We start from the raw sequence: 15,500 nt of genomic DNA, 5'->3' as shown, positions 1-15,500 counted from the left end.
GCCACTTCATATTTCAAGTAATCTTATATTTTCACAGCCACTACCCCTTCTCTCCTTCCTCCCCTTTCCCAGTACACAGGGACATTCAACAGCAACACAGACACAACCTGATGAAAGGAAAGGGGGCTTCCATTTACACTGAGTGCAGGAATGCTGAAAGTGGGAGTAAACCAAAACTTTCCCCTGCCCAGGAGTTCCAGTTACCATCTTACTTGTTCATCTCATCCCATGTTCTAAGCCAATAAAATGTAACTTGGAAAGTAGGAGGCACAACAGAGGTGCTTCCTCACCAAAGAACTATGCTTAAGGAATGTGTAGAACTAAAAAAAACCCACCCACCCATCTCATGCCTTGCTGTGGCAAGCAACATATGCTAGATGCCTAGATTTAAAAGCACTCAAGGAAGCAAGCAAGCCACATTTGGTCTCTTTGGGTGGGTTTGGATGGCTCCAAAAAGGGGAGTGATCCTACCAAAGGTAAAGTAAACAACTGATTTTTTTCTGCACCAGATAGGCCATTCACAGAATTATAATAATATCAATTCTATACCAAAGTAACTAATTTGACTCGAATATAGAAATCAGGCTATGTTACATGCAATTGTTTTGCATAATTTATGTTTTCTGTCAAAATTATCACAGGGCAGGATGCAATTGTGATAATTACTTCTGTATTTCATGAGGCTGTTCTTTCAAATTATTATGTTTCCTTTTGAAACTTTAAAAAAAATATCAATTGCAAGGTGCTGCATTCTTTTCTAGATTCCAGATTTTGTATTTGTGCAACTGTTTCATGGATGCTAAACTATCCTCACTATTGTCATTTACTTCAAAATGGCAATTTACTTATATTCATTCTTAATTCTCCTTGGTATTGATATTTTGCCCTTTAACAAAGTTCTTAGGACAGTTGCAGATAAAAAATAAAGCAACGTAAGAAGCATATTAAGGGCAAATAGGTATACATAAGTAAGCTAGTGATCTTTCAGGAGACAGAACGATTCGATTATAGAAAACTGAAGGGAAAGTGTGCCCAGAATTTAGTGTGAGCTATCCAATGCCACATAATTCAGGTGTTTTTGGACTTCAACTCCCATCATCACCACTGGCTTGAGCTGATGGGAACTGGAGTCCAATAACACCTGGGCGGCACTAAAGGCAACGACTGTTTTAAACCTGTCCATGTACATTGGCCCAAATCTGAAAGTGACTCAAAGACATCACAAAAATGTCACAAAATGGGTTGGAACGGGGTGGGAGCAGAACAGGGTGGTGCAGTGCGGTCTTACACGGGCCCACTGACATGGGGGGGGGTCCTGGGATGTAACCCCGGTCCCTGCCTGTACATTGTATACCCCTGGCGTAGTACATAATGTCAGGGAAAATGGGAACTTGTGGGAATAGCTGGACCTTCTGTTCTGCTTACAAAAGGGATCATTCATGCTGCTGCACACTCTATTACATTTAGGAATAGGGACCATGTCTGGTATTGTCTGAACATGATGCCTCTAGTTCAAGTTTCCTAGACTTCCACAGAATAAGGACTGACCCTCCTGTCTCACTTTTAGCTGCAGCAATGAGCAGTGATGCAGAAATGGAAGTTTTTGGGGTGGCTGCCCCTTTTCTCCGAAAATCTGAGAAGGAGCGAATAGAGGCTCAGAACCAACCCTTTGACGCCAAGACCTATTGCTTCGTGGCTGATCCAAAGGAGGAATATGCCAAAGGGAAAATCAAGGGCACTGAAGGTGGCAAAACTACCGTGGACACAGATGATGGCAGGGTGACTGTCTTTGAAGATTTGGGGTGGGGTGTGGAGTCCTCCTTTTCAATAAGCATGTGCTAAGATTTTCCATCTGAATTGTTCTTATCATAATTGGGACAAAATTTGCGAAGCACTTAAACTGCCGGGATGAGCTACTGAAAACATCTCTATAATATGTATATTAATTTTTACACAAAGAGTTTTCGGTCTGTCCTGAAGATAGGTGGTGGTATTATCAGATATTATCATTATCATCATCATCATCATCCTAAATTTCACCCCAAGATCCCAGGGTGGGTTACAATTATTTAAAACACAACATTAAAAAGTTTTTAAACTTACAATTATTTGAAAAAATCACAAAAATAGTATGGGTCCTAAATATATGCCATCACGACTGAAATAATTTTATTTGTATTGCAAACTTACATTGTGTTATAGCCATTCCTCATCGAAAGTCCTTCCTTCTTTGCATTTCAGACTCTGACTGTCAAGCCAGATGATGTGTATTCTATGAACCCACCTAAGTTTGACAAAATTGAGGACATGGCAATGCTGACACATCTGCATGAACCTGCTGTTTTGTATAACCTCAAAGATCGCTACAGCTCCTGGATGATTTATGTAAGTGGTGCTATCCTGGTCCACAGAAAGGAATCCCCAAAGGGACAGTGTCTAACTGTATTTTTATTGGTTTTCATGCAGACGTACTCGGGCCTCTTCTGTGTCACTGTTAATCCATACAAATGGCTGCCTGTATACAATCCAGAAGTGGTGGCTGGCTATCGGGGCAAAAAGCGCACAGAAGTGCCTCCCCACATATTCTCCATCTCTGACAACGCCTATCAGTTCATGCTAACTGGTACGTATACTTCACAACTGAAAGGGCAATAAGGTGTTATAAGCAGAACGGAATTGGAGGAACAATCATGATACCATCAGGCTTAGTAAACCTTTATCACATGCCCAGATTTGAGGGAAATTAATCCAGTGGTTGAACCTGTAACTCAGCATATGCCTCTGCAGCATAATAAGCATGCTTCTCTCTTTCCTTTTGGCAGATCGCGAAAACCAGTCTATCCTGATCACGTAAGCAGATGCTTTGGGTTTGTCCTACTTCATATTGCCAAAGTACAATTATAACATAAGTAATGGTCCTCCATTTTTCTTTACTTTTGCTTGCTTTTATCGTAACAGTGGAGAATCTGGTGCTGGAAAGACTGTCAACACCAAGCGTGTCATCCAGTACTTTGCAACAATTGCAGCTACTGGAGAAGGAGCCAAGAAAAAGGAATCTCAATCCAAGATGAAGGTAGGGCGAGATGGGCTGGCATTGGTGCAAATAAACCTGTGGTTGTAAGCATACAAAAGGCACTGCTAAAGAACCATAGACTCTGAACAACTTACTGATTGATTATACAGTCATACCTTGGAAGACAAACGGAATCTGTTCCAGAAGTCCGTTCAACTTCCAAAACATTCAGAAACCAAAGTGTGGCTTCTGATTGGCTGCAGGAACCTCCTGCAGCCAATTGGGAGCCCCGTTGGATGTTCGGCTTCCAAAAATAATTTGCAAACCAGAACAGTCACTTCCAGGTCTGCGGCATTCGGGAGCCAAAACGTTCGAGAACTAGGCCGTTGGAAAACCAAGGTATGTTAAGTTCTGTTAAGTGATCAGGTCTATAGAATTTCCTTCATCAATTAAGAAACAATGGGGCTAACAGCCAAACTATCACAATCCACCAAGCCCTGAGACTTCACTTACTGGATCCACATTGGATAGCCTCATGAAGATTTTTTTTAACATGCTTTTTCTTTAAAATAAGGGCTGTGAATTTCTAAGCAATAATTAATTCATTCTGTGATGCCCTCATGACGCTTGCTTCCAGAGCTATTACAATAAAAAGCTATGTAGCACTTCCAGCATACAGCATCTCAATAATTTTCACAGCAACTGCTGAGAAAGGAAAGTGGTTGAAGAGTATTTTGTTCTTTTTTCTTTTTCTTTTTTTGCATTACCTATCTTCCTCTGCCCGAAACGGGTTGCAAAATGTGGCTATATCCAGCCACTATTCTAAGGGTGCCTCTAAGGCTAAGCAACACAGTACCATGAACAGCTGTCCAGGTGGTAGAAGGGACAAATCATTCCTCACACAGGAATGGTTCTAGCTGAGATGCACAGAGAATTCCCTGCTGTTCTAGCCACACTTTTATATCTTGTTCCAGGAAAAAAGGATGTAGTATGAAAGGCGTGGCCACAAACTATCTCTTAATTCACCATTAATTTCTTACAGTTTCCTGTCTCCTGTCTCTCTTCCTTTCTTTTCCTCCCGTTTTCATTCATTCCCTTCCTCTCTCTACCAGAGCAATTCAAATTTCCAAAAAAAACCCAAACAAACTGGGAAGGGATCATACAGAAGCTATAAGGATGCATGCAACAGACACCTTCTCACCTGAACCCTTGAGTCACTTTCAGATCCCTGCTTGGTGCAGGGAATGATGAACGCATCACCTGTATCTGAATACCCAAGACCAATCACTTGTCCTAAAATGAACATAAATATGACTCAAGGTCCATTCATGACCCAGGCATTCTTCACGTTAAACAGACTTAAGGATCTAATTAAGACTTGGTCAAATTGGAGAGTGAAACAAGTTAAGGGGTAGTTTTTCATGAAAACTAATGTGGAAAGCTAACACTTAGCTTTAGAATATAGCATTGTGAGCATAGCATTGTGCCCAAAGTCTTGTGTATTTATCTATATACATTCAATAGCTGTTACTTCCATTGTTTTATTATTCACTTTTCAAATATTTCCTTTCCTTTCCTTTTATAGGGGACACTTGAAGATCAGATCATCAGTGCCAATCCCCTATTGGAGGCCTTTGGAAATGCCAAGACTGTCAGGAATGACAATTCCTCTCGCTTTGTGAGTGGTGCATACACTGCAGGATCTAAAAGCCGTTCTCAATTTTTTAGCCAATAATATCAGCTGTCTCATTATTGTGTTTGCATTTCACATCCTGGGACTGATCATGAAGGTGTTGCCCTGGAGGAAGTCCCCCTGAAGAGATGTGGCTTGCTTTGTAGTTGCTGAGAAATTAACAGGCAATTCACATATCAGTTTTACATAAAGATTTCAAATTCTTGTTTGTCTTTGATAAGTTGTACACCAGTGCCAAGACTTTGAAGTGCTTCAGTAGCATCTTTTCATGTCTTCTAAACTTATCTCATTTTAAGAAAGCAGCTTGCAAATTGATGCATTTCACAGAAGGAAGTGGAGCTGTGCACATCAATAAATGCATATAGCCAAAAGCTGGGATTCAGCTCTAGCAGTAGAATAGCATTTTCTAATGTACTTGAGGTTAACAGACTAGCTTAGGAGGCACAGGACAGGCTGTACAGCACACACAGATTTGTCCTTCAAAACCTCTAGCACCAGTCCTCAACATTTGCCACCTGAAGCAGCTGCTTCACTGCGCCTACTAAGAGGTCTGGCCCTGTTTACAGAAATCATTTGTTTATTGAAATAGTTACCCGTATTGGCCCAACTATAAGCCACACCAGCAAATAACCCACACTTTTAAAATTCAAGGGGAAAAAAGAAAAAGAAAAAGACAATACTCAAATATGACACTCCCTTAAAATTTCATAGGCACTCACACCCACAAATGGCAAATGTATTAGAAAATCCTACAGCGATATCATAAAAGCCATTTTTTGTAAGGTCGTTTTGTAAGCCACACTTTAACTTTTCACGGTCGGAAATTGGAAAAAAAAAGTGTGGCTTATATTCAAGCCAATACGGTAAATCTCATCTTTTGGTTTTTTAGCTGAACCACCAAAGCAACTAACACCTTCCATTGGAAATAGAAACTTACACAGAAATCAAGGCCCCTTCCATCTAGAAACATAAGGAGCAATTCCAATAAACAAACAAGCAAAAATGTTAAAATGAAAAATCCATAATAGATCTAATCCTGGTAGCTGTGTTTTCTGAAAGGACCTGGATCTCTGTTGTGACTTTTTTCTCTGTACTTTGCAGGGCAAATTCATTCGGATTCATTTTGGTGCCACTGGAAAGCTGGCCTCTGCAGATATTGAGACCTGTAAGTATCCCGATTGGAACACAGCCAGTCAAATATTAAACCGGGTTTACAAACATTAAATGTGAATCTTTGTTGCAGATCTGCTGGAAAAATCAAGAGTAACTTTTCAGCTGAAGGCTGAGAGAAGTTACCATATTTTCTATCAGATTCTCTCCAATAAGAAGCCTGAACTTATTGGTAAGAAGGATTCTCATTTATTTCCTTCCTGAATGTCTCAGATTATCTGGTAAAGCAGAAGAGGATCTTATGTTAGTTGCTCAACCAGAGCTACACAGAACTGGGTGGGGAGAGGGAGAGAGAGAATTGCTCAGAACCATTTACTCTCCTTCTGTATCTTAATCTAAGATGTTATGTGGCGATTATCAGACTCTTCTAATTTCATTTCAGAAATGCTTCTCATTACAACAAACCCTTATGACTACCCATTTATAAGCCAAGGGGAGATTTCAGTACAAAGCATAGATGACCAAGAGGAACTAATAGCTACAGATGTAAGTATAAGTGCTGCTGCTAATATAAATACTGAGTAACAATTTCAGCTAATTGCTGCATGAACTATCTTACAGACGGCTATAGACATCCTGGGCTTCACTGCTGAAGAGAGAGTTGGAATCTATAAACTAACTGGGGCAGTGATGCATTATGGGAACATGAAGTTTAAGCAGAAACCACGAGAGGAGCAGGCAGAGCCAGATGGCAGTGAAGGTAACAGATCTCTGGCATACACCATTAAAAAAAGCCAGTTTCCAGATCTCATTGGGGGGGGGGGGTGGAGAGAGAATTTTCACGTGAGGTGTGCAAAGCATCCTGCAAAGATTTCACATTAAAAGAGATTATATACAGTTCTTCCTCAGCTTTCGGCAATTAATCTGAATCGCTCTCCCTGTCATAATTTTAATGAGTAAATTACAATTGCAGCTACAACTTTAATTGTGACTATCCCATTCTCAAATGATTATTGCTTTCTGGCTGTCCTGAAAGAGTTCCATCCATATTTGCTTCTCATATGTTGTTTTGTAGAGGCTGACAAAGCAGCTTATCTGATGGGCCTGAATTCTTCAGATTTACTGAAAGCCCTATGCTTTCCCCGAGTGAAAGTGGGAAATGAATATGTGACCAAAGGTCAAACAGTGGACCAGGTGAGGCCATGCATCAGATCAAAAACATGTATTAGCTTATGTGAGGGGCTCTTACTCAGGCAAGGTACATTTCTTCCTTTCAGTATGCTGCTTAGTAAGGATTTACAAGTTTGGGGGGAAATCTGTTTTCTTCTGGTAACATCCATCCCAGCTAGATTAATGCCACTGGAGCACTATTCAGAAAAGGTCACACCAGCAGGGAATCGATAGGGCATTTGCAATAGTTTGGGATAGATAGAGAGGAACTGGTGAGATGAGACAACGTGTATAGGACACCCAGTACCATCATCATCTTCTTTCAGGAAGCCCTGTGGTAAAGCAGCTTGTATTCCCCACCCAACTTGGAAGGAGAAGTTTGAAGCAAAAAGATCAGATATTTAAGCTACTCACCTCTTGTGGTGGGTTTCTGAGCTGGGATCATTCAGTTTCCATCTTAACTAGCTAACACTATTATTCCTGGGTCATTCCATATCCTAGGCCAGACAGTGATTCATAGAATCACAGTTGGAAGGGACCACAAGGGTCTTCTAGTCCAACCCCCTGCAATGCAGGAATATTTTGCCCAACATGGGGCTCAAACCCACAATCCTGAGATTAACCATTTTATGCTATACCAACTGAGCTCTAACAACTTGTGCAGTGACTTGTTTCAGCAACATTGTTTAACTATGTAGTGGCTGCTAATTGTCTGGACTGTTGCCTGCAGGTGCATCATGCTGTCAATGCCCTTTCCAAATCTGTCTATGAGAAGCTATTTTTCTGGATGGTACTTCGCATCAACCAACAGCTGGATACAAAGCTGTCCAGGCAACACTTCATTGGGGTCTTGGATATTGCAGGCTTTGAAATCTTTGAGGTATGTGGACCCATTGTAACTTCTTGCTTCTCTTGTAACAGCCAAATTAACTGCCTAGGCTGAACCTGTTCCAGAAAGTCGGCTAACCTCAAAGAGGTACCATTAATTAAGAAAATATTCCATTATTCCCTTCTGCATAGCCTCCTTCTTTCTTCTAAAAATTGTGAAGAATTAATTCTAAAAACTGCTTACCTGTGTACCTTTGAAGCCAAAGCCATCATATTAACATCATATATTCTGGTGTTAGTTCAACAGCCTGGAGCAGCTCTGCATCAACTTCACCAATGAGAAACTGCAACAGTTTTTCAACCATCACATGTTTGTGCTGGAACAAGAAGAATACAAGAAGGAGGGGATTGAATGGACTTTCATAGACTTTGGAATGGACTTGGCTGCCTGCATTGAGCTTATTGAGAAGGTACATTTGCCATATTGTCTTACAGTGGCAGACCTTGATTTTTGAGGCCCTGAAAGTTGAACTGTTATTGGGACCCCTTCATGACCAGCAACAAGGTCTGGGTAACCTCTTATCTTCTTCAATGGGGTTGTTCTATGACATATATATGTATATATATATGAACTACAACATCTCAGATTTTGCTTAAAATTGCTGTACTGTGACATTTCACCTTTACAACATCTGTGCTACTGACTCTCAGACTTTGGAATTGGTGAAATACATACAGCAAAAAATTAATCCGTTTGAGTCATGTGACAGAAACTGGATCTAATAGACCCAATTTTTTCAAAGCAATGTGGAATAACGTCACTTCTGGGACCCCTCCGGGATTAGGGCCCCTGAAGTTTATGCTTCATTAGTTTCATAGTAGATCCACCCCTGTTGCCTTGTAAATAAATATCCACTTCATAGAAATACATTTTTGAAATAAAACTTGTTTGTTTTTCCATTTAGCCAATGGGCATTTTCTCCATCCTGGAAGAGGAGTGCATGTTTCCTAAGGCAACTGACACTTCTTTCAAGAACAAGCTCTATGACCAGCATCTTGGGAAATCTGCTAATTTCCAGAAACCTAAGCCTGTCAAAGGCAAGGCTGAGGCCCACTTCTCCTTGGTCCACTATGCAGGGATTGTGGATTACAATATCGCTGGCTGGCTGGAGAAGAACAAAGACCCTTTGAATGAAACTGTTGTGGGACTCTATCAGAAATCATCCATTAAGATTCTGGCCAATCTTTATGCTGCCTTTGCTACCATAGAGGATGGTATGTTATCTTCATCTATTACAGAGTGGTCCAACACATGGCCCTCAAGGCCTTGTCTGGCAACATTTGATGCACCCCCCCAGTTCTCATGCTGCCGTCCCAAAGCTGGCTAAGCAAGGCGCTGGACTTTGGGCAGGAGATGTGAGGGCTCTGACTGGGTCCTAGAGTCCTCCCTTCTCCTTCCCAAAGCCTAGTTAGTGCTTTCCTAGCTTTGGGCAGGCGGTGTGAGGGCTCTAGAACCAAGCCAAAGCCTCCTCCCCAAAGCCTGGCGCCTCACTTAGCCAGCTTTGGAAAGGCACTGTAAGGACTTGGGTGGGTGTGTCAAATTTTGACCTCACTCCCCACCCCACCCCTGTGACAAGACAGTGTGTGGCCTGTGGGCCTGTGAGTTCCATGTCTTTTGGCCCACTTGGTATGAAAATTTGGGCCACCCTGATCTATTATATTTGGCTTAAAACTCTTTGACCTCTTGCACTGGTTAAAAGGATAGCCAGAATGGCTGACCGACCAGAAATATTGCCAATTGTACTTACGTCTTGCTTTGCAGCTGAAAGTGGTGGTGCTACTAAGAAGAAAGCTGCCAAGAAAAAGGGGTCTTCCTTCCAGACTGTTTCTGCACTTTTCAGGGTAAGGCTTGCAGGCATCCTCAGAAAGACAGGTGCCCCGCTGCAATAAATATATTTTTGTGGAAGCAAATCTCATTAATTGGATAGTGAATAGTTTGTATATGTGGTGCCATTAGCTCAAATGGTGGACGGCTTATAGATGTGCCTAAGAGCATATATCACCCAGTGATGCCTTTGACTTTGATCCTTTGTTGGAAACTGAATGCTGGACTAAACTGATCATGCATCTGCGGTGGGTACATTTTTTCAAACAACAACACACCCCAATAATTTTGCTTTTTTCATGTGATCATCATCTACTTAAATTACAAAGGGATCAGAAAGTATAATAATTAGAAATGATAAAATAAACAATTTTAAGGTGTGCTTATGGGTATTAGGCTTGTATATAATAAGGTTTAGATCTTGGAGTGGGGGTAAGTACAGTAAATGTAACAAATAAGTTAATCTTATTTCCATTTTTGGGGAGCAGACCTTATTAGCCTACACATTTCAATTTTATTTTAGGGCATGTGGAAGAAGAAGAACATTTGTAAATAAATATAATATGGCTTCTTTTATCAGAATAATTAAAATTTAACAGCATATAATATAAATTTCCAAATTACAGGAAAATTTGAACAAACTGATGTCCAACTTGCGGACAACTCACCCACATTTTGTGCGTTGCATCATCCCCAATGAAACTAAAACTCCAGGTAACTAAGACATTCTGACATCAATTTCCAGCAGGAGTTCAGTCGAGTATCAGGGAAAGCTGCTATTTATGTTTTCTCTTCCACAGGTGCAATGGATCACAGGCTTGTTCTGCACCAGCTACGGTGTAATGGAGTGCTTGAAGGCATTCGAATCTGCAGGAAGGGATTTCCAAACAGAATCTTATATGGGGATTTTAAACAAAGGTCTCAGCTACATTTATTATGATCTTCCTAATTTGCATTGAGGCAATTTGTTAGGAAAACACTGTCTAGAATTCTGGATAACAATGACACCTGTGTCTGCTTGAGCATCACTTTATAGACTATAATTTAGATACAATGGTATTTATTTATTTTTTGCAGAAAATATGCTTTTTAATGCTGCCCTGCCCTCACTGTTTTTGCCTGGGGAACTTCCCTTTAGGATTTTGTACAATACAAATAAATATTTGGATAAAAAGTATCACAGCCTCCTCAAACTAACCACAATCTTGCTGCCTATTTATGGGCAGTTACCTAAGCTGTTTAGAAGTGTTTGCTAGTGGGAAAGAGCTTCTTCCTTCTCCACTGTTTAGAGCGCTAAAACCTGTTTGTGTTTAAATGGACAGATACCGCGTTCTGAATGCTAGTGCTATCCCAGAGGGCCAGTTTATGGACAGCAAGAAAGCCTGTGAGAAACTGCTGGGATCTATTGATATTGATCACACCCAGTACAAATTTGGACACACCAAAGTAAGCACTTCTCTGTGCTGAGAAGAGTACAAGCAGTGGCTCTACTTGGGCAGCGACTATACTTTGCCTTCTCTTTTTAGGTGTTTTTCAAGGCTGGGCTGCTGGGCCTTTTGGAAGAGATGAGAGACGAACGTCTAGCATTGCTCATCACTCGCACACAAGCTATGTGCAGAGGGTACCTCATGAGAATAGAATACCAAAAAATGGTGGAAAGAAGGTATAATGTTTCTCCCCAGGTTTACACCAGGGAGCTTCACTTTACTATATGCAGAGCCTCCCCCTCCCGCCCTTACCTTGATTCCCCAGAAGTGTTAGAGGAAAGATACCCTACAAATGATATTTTTGAAACACTCCTTAAAATTTCCACTTCTCCCACCCTCTCTGTGTTGTGCCTATGTAATCATATCATGGTGCTATAATCTCCTTGGGCTATAGGAGCAGACCTCACCTCTTCTGTTATACATAGAAATGCTGGCAAACTGAAACTAATTGCTTAAGATGCAATCTTAACCTCACTTACCTGGCAGAAAGCACCAATGGACTTACTTCTGAGTAGATATGGTTGGGCTTGCACCAAAAGATATCTGCTACAGGTCTCTTGAAATTCTGTTAACTGTAGGTGCTAAATCAGATTTTTCAGAAGAGGGGTGATGAACACTATTTCACTCAAGTCAAGAGAGGAGTGGGCAACCTCAGGCTTATCTGACCCTCTCCACCTATCACTGGGCCTGCTTTGCATCCTTCTGAGTGTTTTTGCCTGTCTGGAATGTGCCCTTGAGCTTCAGTTTGCTTTCCTGGGCGGAGGACAGGGTGTGAATGGAGAAACTAGCCTACTGCGCAATTGTAAAATTTTATTGCTCTATCTAAGGCATGTCCAACAGGTAGATCGCGATCTGCCTGTTGGACACGGGGTGTTTCTGGTAGATCCTGGAGGATCTTTGGCCCCTCAGTGATCTCCCCCCCCCAAAAAAAGAAAAGAAAGCTCCATACCTTTGTCTTCCTAAAAACAATGCTCAAAAACTCTGGGTCCCCCCAAAAACGCTCCACAACTTTGGCATTCCCAAAAAAGCTCAACAACTGTGTTCCATCCAATGAAAATAGGTAGATCACTGCCAGTTTTTTTATACTGTGAGTAGACTGCAGTCTATTGGGAGCTGGATGTCCCTGCTCTATCTAGTTTTGCCTCTGGCCCCATCCACCCTCTGGCATGTGGTCCCAGAAGGGAATGTAGCCGCTGGGCTTAAAAGGTTTCCCCACCCCTGAGTTAAGGGAAATAAATGGTCAAGTAGTTGCATATTCATTTGATTATTTACAGGCAGGCCTCTTGAAAATTTGCAGTTGAAGCTGCATTAAGGAGCTCCTGAGCTTTGCTTAGGAAAACTAACTTTCCGCAATGAGTAACTCTGTGAATTGGTTCCATCACAGGGAAGCTATCTTCACCATCCAGTACAACATTCGCTCGTTCATGAACGTCAAACACTGGCCATGGATGAAGCTGTTTTTCAAGATTAAGCCACTGCTGAGGAGTGCAGAGGCAGAGAAAGAATTCGCCAATATGAAAGAAGAGTTTAAAAAAACCAAAGAAGAACTTGCTAAATCTGAAGCCAAAAGGAAGGAACTGGAAGAGAAAATGGTCTCTTTGCTGCAGGAGAAAAATGACTTGCAGCTTCAAGTGCAGTCTGTGAGTAATTCACAAATATCTCCCCATGGTCAGTTTTAGGAAATGTGGTGCTCTAAGCAAATTATTAAATTATCACTATCTCATCAGGCTTTTCCCTCTCCCCATCAGTCAGCTGTCCCCAGTTGAGATCTCTAGCTTGCGTCAGCTGCTTCACAGCAAGCTCCCAGTAAGATCTGTACTCTGACATGCCGCTACTTACCCTGCTGCCCTTCACATCCATCTCAGGCTGTTCATGAGCTGCCTTTTTCCGTTATGGGGCTGTTTTGCCTCATGCCACGCTCCTTCCTATTGCTGTCATCTTGCATTTGGCCTGTTCTTCCTTTGTTTGCACCTGGCACCCTGGGCAGCAGATGACCAGTCACTTTTGCTGTAATTGAGAAGGGAAAGCCCTTCCATCATTTATTGCAGGAAAACTTGCTACAGCTAGGTAGTTGGATTGCCTATTGGCTGGATCCTTTTCAGATCCTTCCTTCCTTCCTTCCTTCCTTCCTTCCTTCCTTCCGAACAGTTACTTATGCTAAGTTTGAAGAATAGCCAGTTAAAATCAAATGGTAACACAAGCAGTTGAAAAAGCTTACAAACATAGCCTTTATACTTACACTCACTCACTCTCTCTCTCTCCCCCCCAGCCCCCAAACCCAGAAACCCACCCTGAATTATTCTCAGTAAACAAGAGACATTAAACAGCATACAGTCTGAGAGGTCATACTGGCACCACAAAACTCCTCCCTTCTTCTCTTGTATTGTATTTCCTTTTTGACTATATAGGTACAGCACAGATAACCCCATCTTGAACTAATGCTACAGTGTCACTTGCTATCTATCATCTATCTATCATCTATCTATCTATCTATCTATCTATCTATCTATCTATCTATCTATCATCTATCTATCTCCCAGTATATAATTAAAGTGACCACCAAATCTTGAAATCAAACACAGAGATGGAAGAGAAGGCATATAGTGGGAAGGTGGAACTGATTATGATGTTGGATCTGAATGGTCCATCTTGCAAAAAGATACACACTAATGGGCTGAGATGCAAAGACATGCTTAGGAATTTCTATGAATTTGTGTCCAGCTGGTGTGATGTTTGTTTGTTTGTTTGTTTGTTCTCCAGTCCCCTGGAACAGAAGACATCCTTCATGCCATAACAGAAACTGTCTTTGAAAACCTTCCCTCCCCTTACCAGTTTTTAAAGCAGCATGTCATGTGTGGCTGTCATTTGACAAACACAAGTCTAAAGCTACCTTGATGACTTGGAATTGGTTTGGATCCCAGTTATGAAGATAAAATGGAGAGAAGTCAAAGCTTTTAGCTGTCTTTAGGGGGGGGGGGAGCAATTTAGAAAGTGGTATACTGTTATACTGTCTGATGGAGTTGAATGATAATACAGATGATACACTTTTCCCTAACAAGGAAAGTGAAAGTTTGGCAGATGCTGAGGAGAGGTGTGACCAGCTGATCAAAACCAAAATCCAGCTGGAGGCAAAAATCAAGGAGCTGACTGAACGAGCGGAGGACGAAGAAGAGCTGAATGCAGAGCTGACAGCCAAGAAAAGGAAACTGGAAGATGAGTGCTCCGAACTGAAGAAAGATATTGATGACCTGGAGTTAACACTGGCTAAGGTTGAAAAAGAAAAGCATGCCACTGAAAACAAGGTAACCTTTAATATTGCCTTCAAAATGCCGTTTCCCGTACTATCTGCCAAGATACTCAATTGCCATATAAAGTTTTGAAAAATTGTCACACTTTTCACTCTCATGTTACAAACTGCTAATTTCTTATGTAAAATGGCTTCCCATCTCGTGCCTCTACCTCTGCAATTAAAGACAGTAAGTTAAGAACAAACACAAAGAGTAAGCTTACAATGATCCTATCCTTAAAATGTCTGCCCTTAATCGTCCTTAATCAGTATTTCAGCTGATCTCAACACCATCAACAATCTTATGCTGTGTTTTGTAGGTGAAGAACCTAACAGAAGAAATGGCAGTTTTGGATGAAACTATTGTGAAATTAACCAAGGAGAAGAAAGCCCTCCAAGAGGCCCATCAACAAGCTCTTGATGACCTACAAGCTGAAGAAGACAAAGTTAACACTCTCACTAAAGCGAAAACCAAGCTGGAGCAGCAAGTTGATGATGTGAGACAGCTAATCCCAGTCATTCTTGAACTTGGCATGATATTTTTTCATGATGACTTACTTGCTTTGGGCTGGATTGTTATAAGCTGCCTTGAGTTATAGCTATGTAAAAAGGTGGTATACAAATGAAAATGAAACATCTCTAAGTTAACAAAGTTTGTTTTTGAGCCTGTTAATGTGCCCAAGTGGAAATTACACATAACAGGACACAGGGCTCTCCTGGTAACATACATGTTTCCCCCTGAATAAACTGGCTTAAAGGTCCCTTAGTTCAGAGGAGATCCTCTGGAAGCACATCATTAGCAAAACAATAGTGGATAAGGAACACTACCCTTAGTTTGTACTGATATTTGTGTGACAATGGGGACGGAGGATTCTGAAGGGTGTTGGGGTTTTTTTGCCTCCCATCTTAGTTGGAGATACAGAAATGCTCACTTTCCTGCTAGCAAATGTCCATTCCCTGCAAAGGGACTCAATTCATACTTTGTTAATACTGAGTTTAACCCAAGGAATTAGTAATTTCCCACTATA

At 41.3% G+C, this 15,500-nt stretch overlaps 1 protein-coding gene across 1 annotated transcript in view; it reads left to right on the top strand.

The window, feature by feature from the left end:
• LOC309361976 (myosin-3) overlaps window positions 1-15,500 on the top strand; it is a 31,934-nt gene that overhangs the window by 2,205 nt on the left and 14,229 nt on the right. The window contains exons 2-23 of the mRNA XM_081897377.1: window positions 1,568-1,779; window positions 2,242-2,385; window positions 2,467-2,623; window positions 2,823-2,850; window positions 2,959-3,073; window positions 4,599-4,691; window positions 5,808-5,871; window positions 5,950-6,048; window positions 6,259-6,362; window positions 6,438-6,576; window positions 6,892-7,010; window positions 7,717-7,866; window positions 8,114-8,284; window positions 8,780-9,089; window positions 9,637-9,716; window positions 10,326-10,413; window positions 10,500-10,617; window positions 11,022-11,145; window positions 11,226-11,362; window positions 12,571-12,826; window positions 14,246-14,488; window positions 14,793-14,969. Of these exons, the coding sequence (XP_081753503.1) occupies window positions 1,576-1,779; window positions 2,242-2,385; window positions 2,467-2,623; window positions 2,823-2,850; window positions 2,959-3,073; window positions 4,599-4,691; window positions 5,808-5,871; window positions 5,950-6,048; window positions 6,259-6,362; window positions 6,438-6,576; window positions 6,892-7,010; window positions 7,717-7,866; window positions 8,114-8,284; window positions 8,780-9,089; window positions 9,637-9,716; window positions 10,326-10,413; window positions 10,500-10,617; window positions 11,022-11,145; window positions 11,226-11,362; window positions 12,571-12,826; window positions 14,246-14,488; window positions 14,793-14,969 (3,120 nt within the window). The 5' untranslated portion in view covers window positions 1,568-1,575. The remainder of the gene's footprint in view (window positions 1-1,567; window positions 1,780-2,241; window positions 2,386-2,466; window positions 2,624-2,822; window positions 2,851-2,958; window positions 3,074-4,598; window positions 4,692-5,807; window positions 5,872-5,949; window positions 6,049-6,258; window positions 6,363-6,437; window positions 6,577-6,891; window positions 7,011-7,716; window positions 7,867-8,113; window positions 8,285-8,779; window positions 9,090-9,636; window positions 9,717-10,325; window positions 10,414-10,499; window positions 10,618-11,021; window positions 11,146-11,225; window positions 11,363-12,570; window positions 12,827-14,245; window positions 14,489-14,792; window positions 14,970-15,500) is intronic.

This window comes from Podarcis melisellensis, assembly GCF_964234715.1.
Source record: "Podarcis melisellensis genome assembly, chromosome: 2".
In the NCBI taxonomy this organism is placed as follows: domain Eukaryota; kingdom Metazoa; phylum Chordata; class Lepidosauria; order Squamata; family Lacertidae; genus Podarcis; species Podarcis melisellensis.
This window is presented reverse-complemented; position numbering and strand designations above follow the sequence as displayed.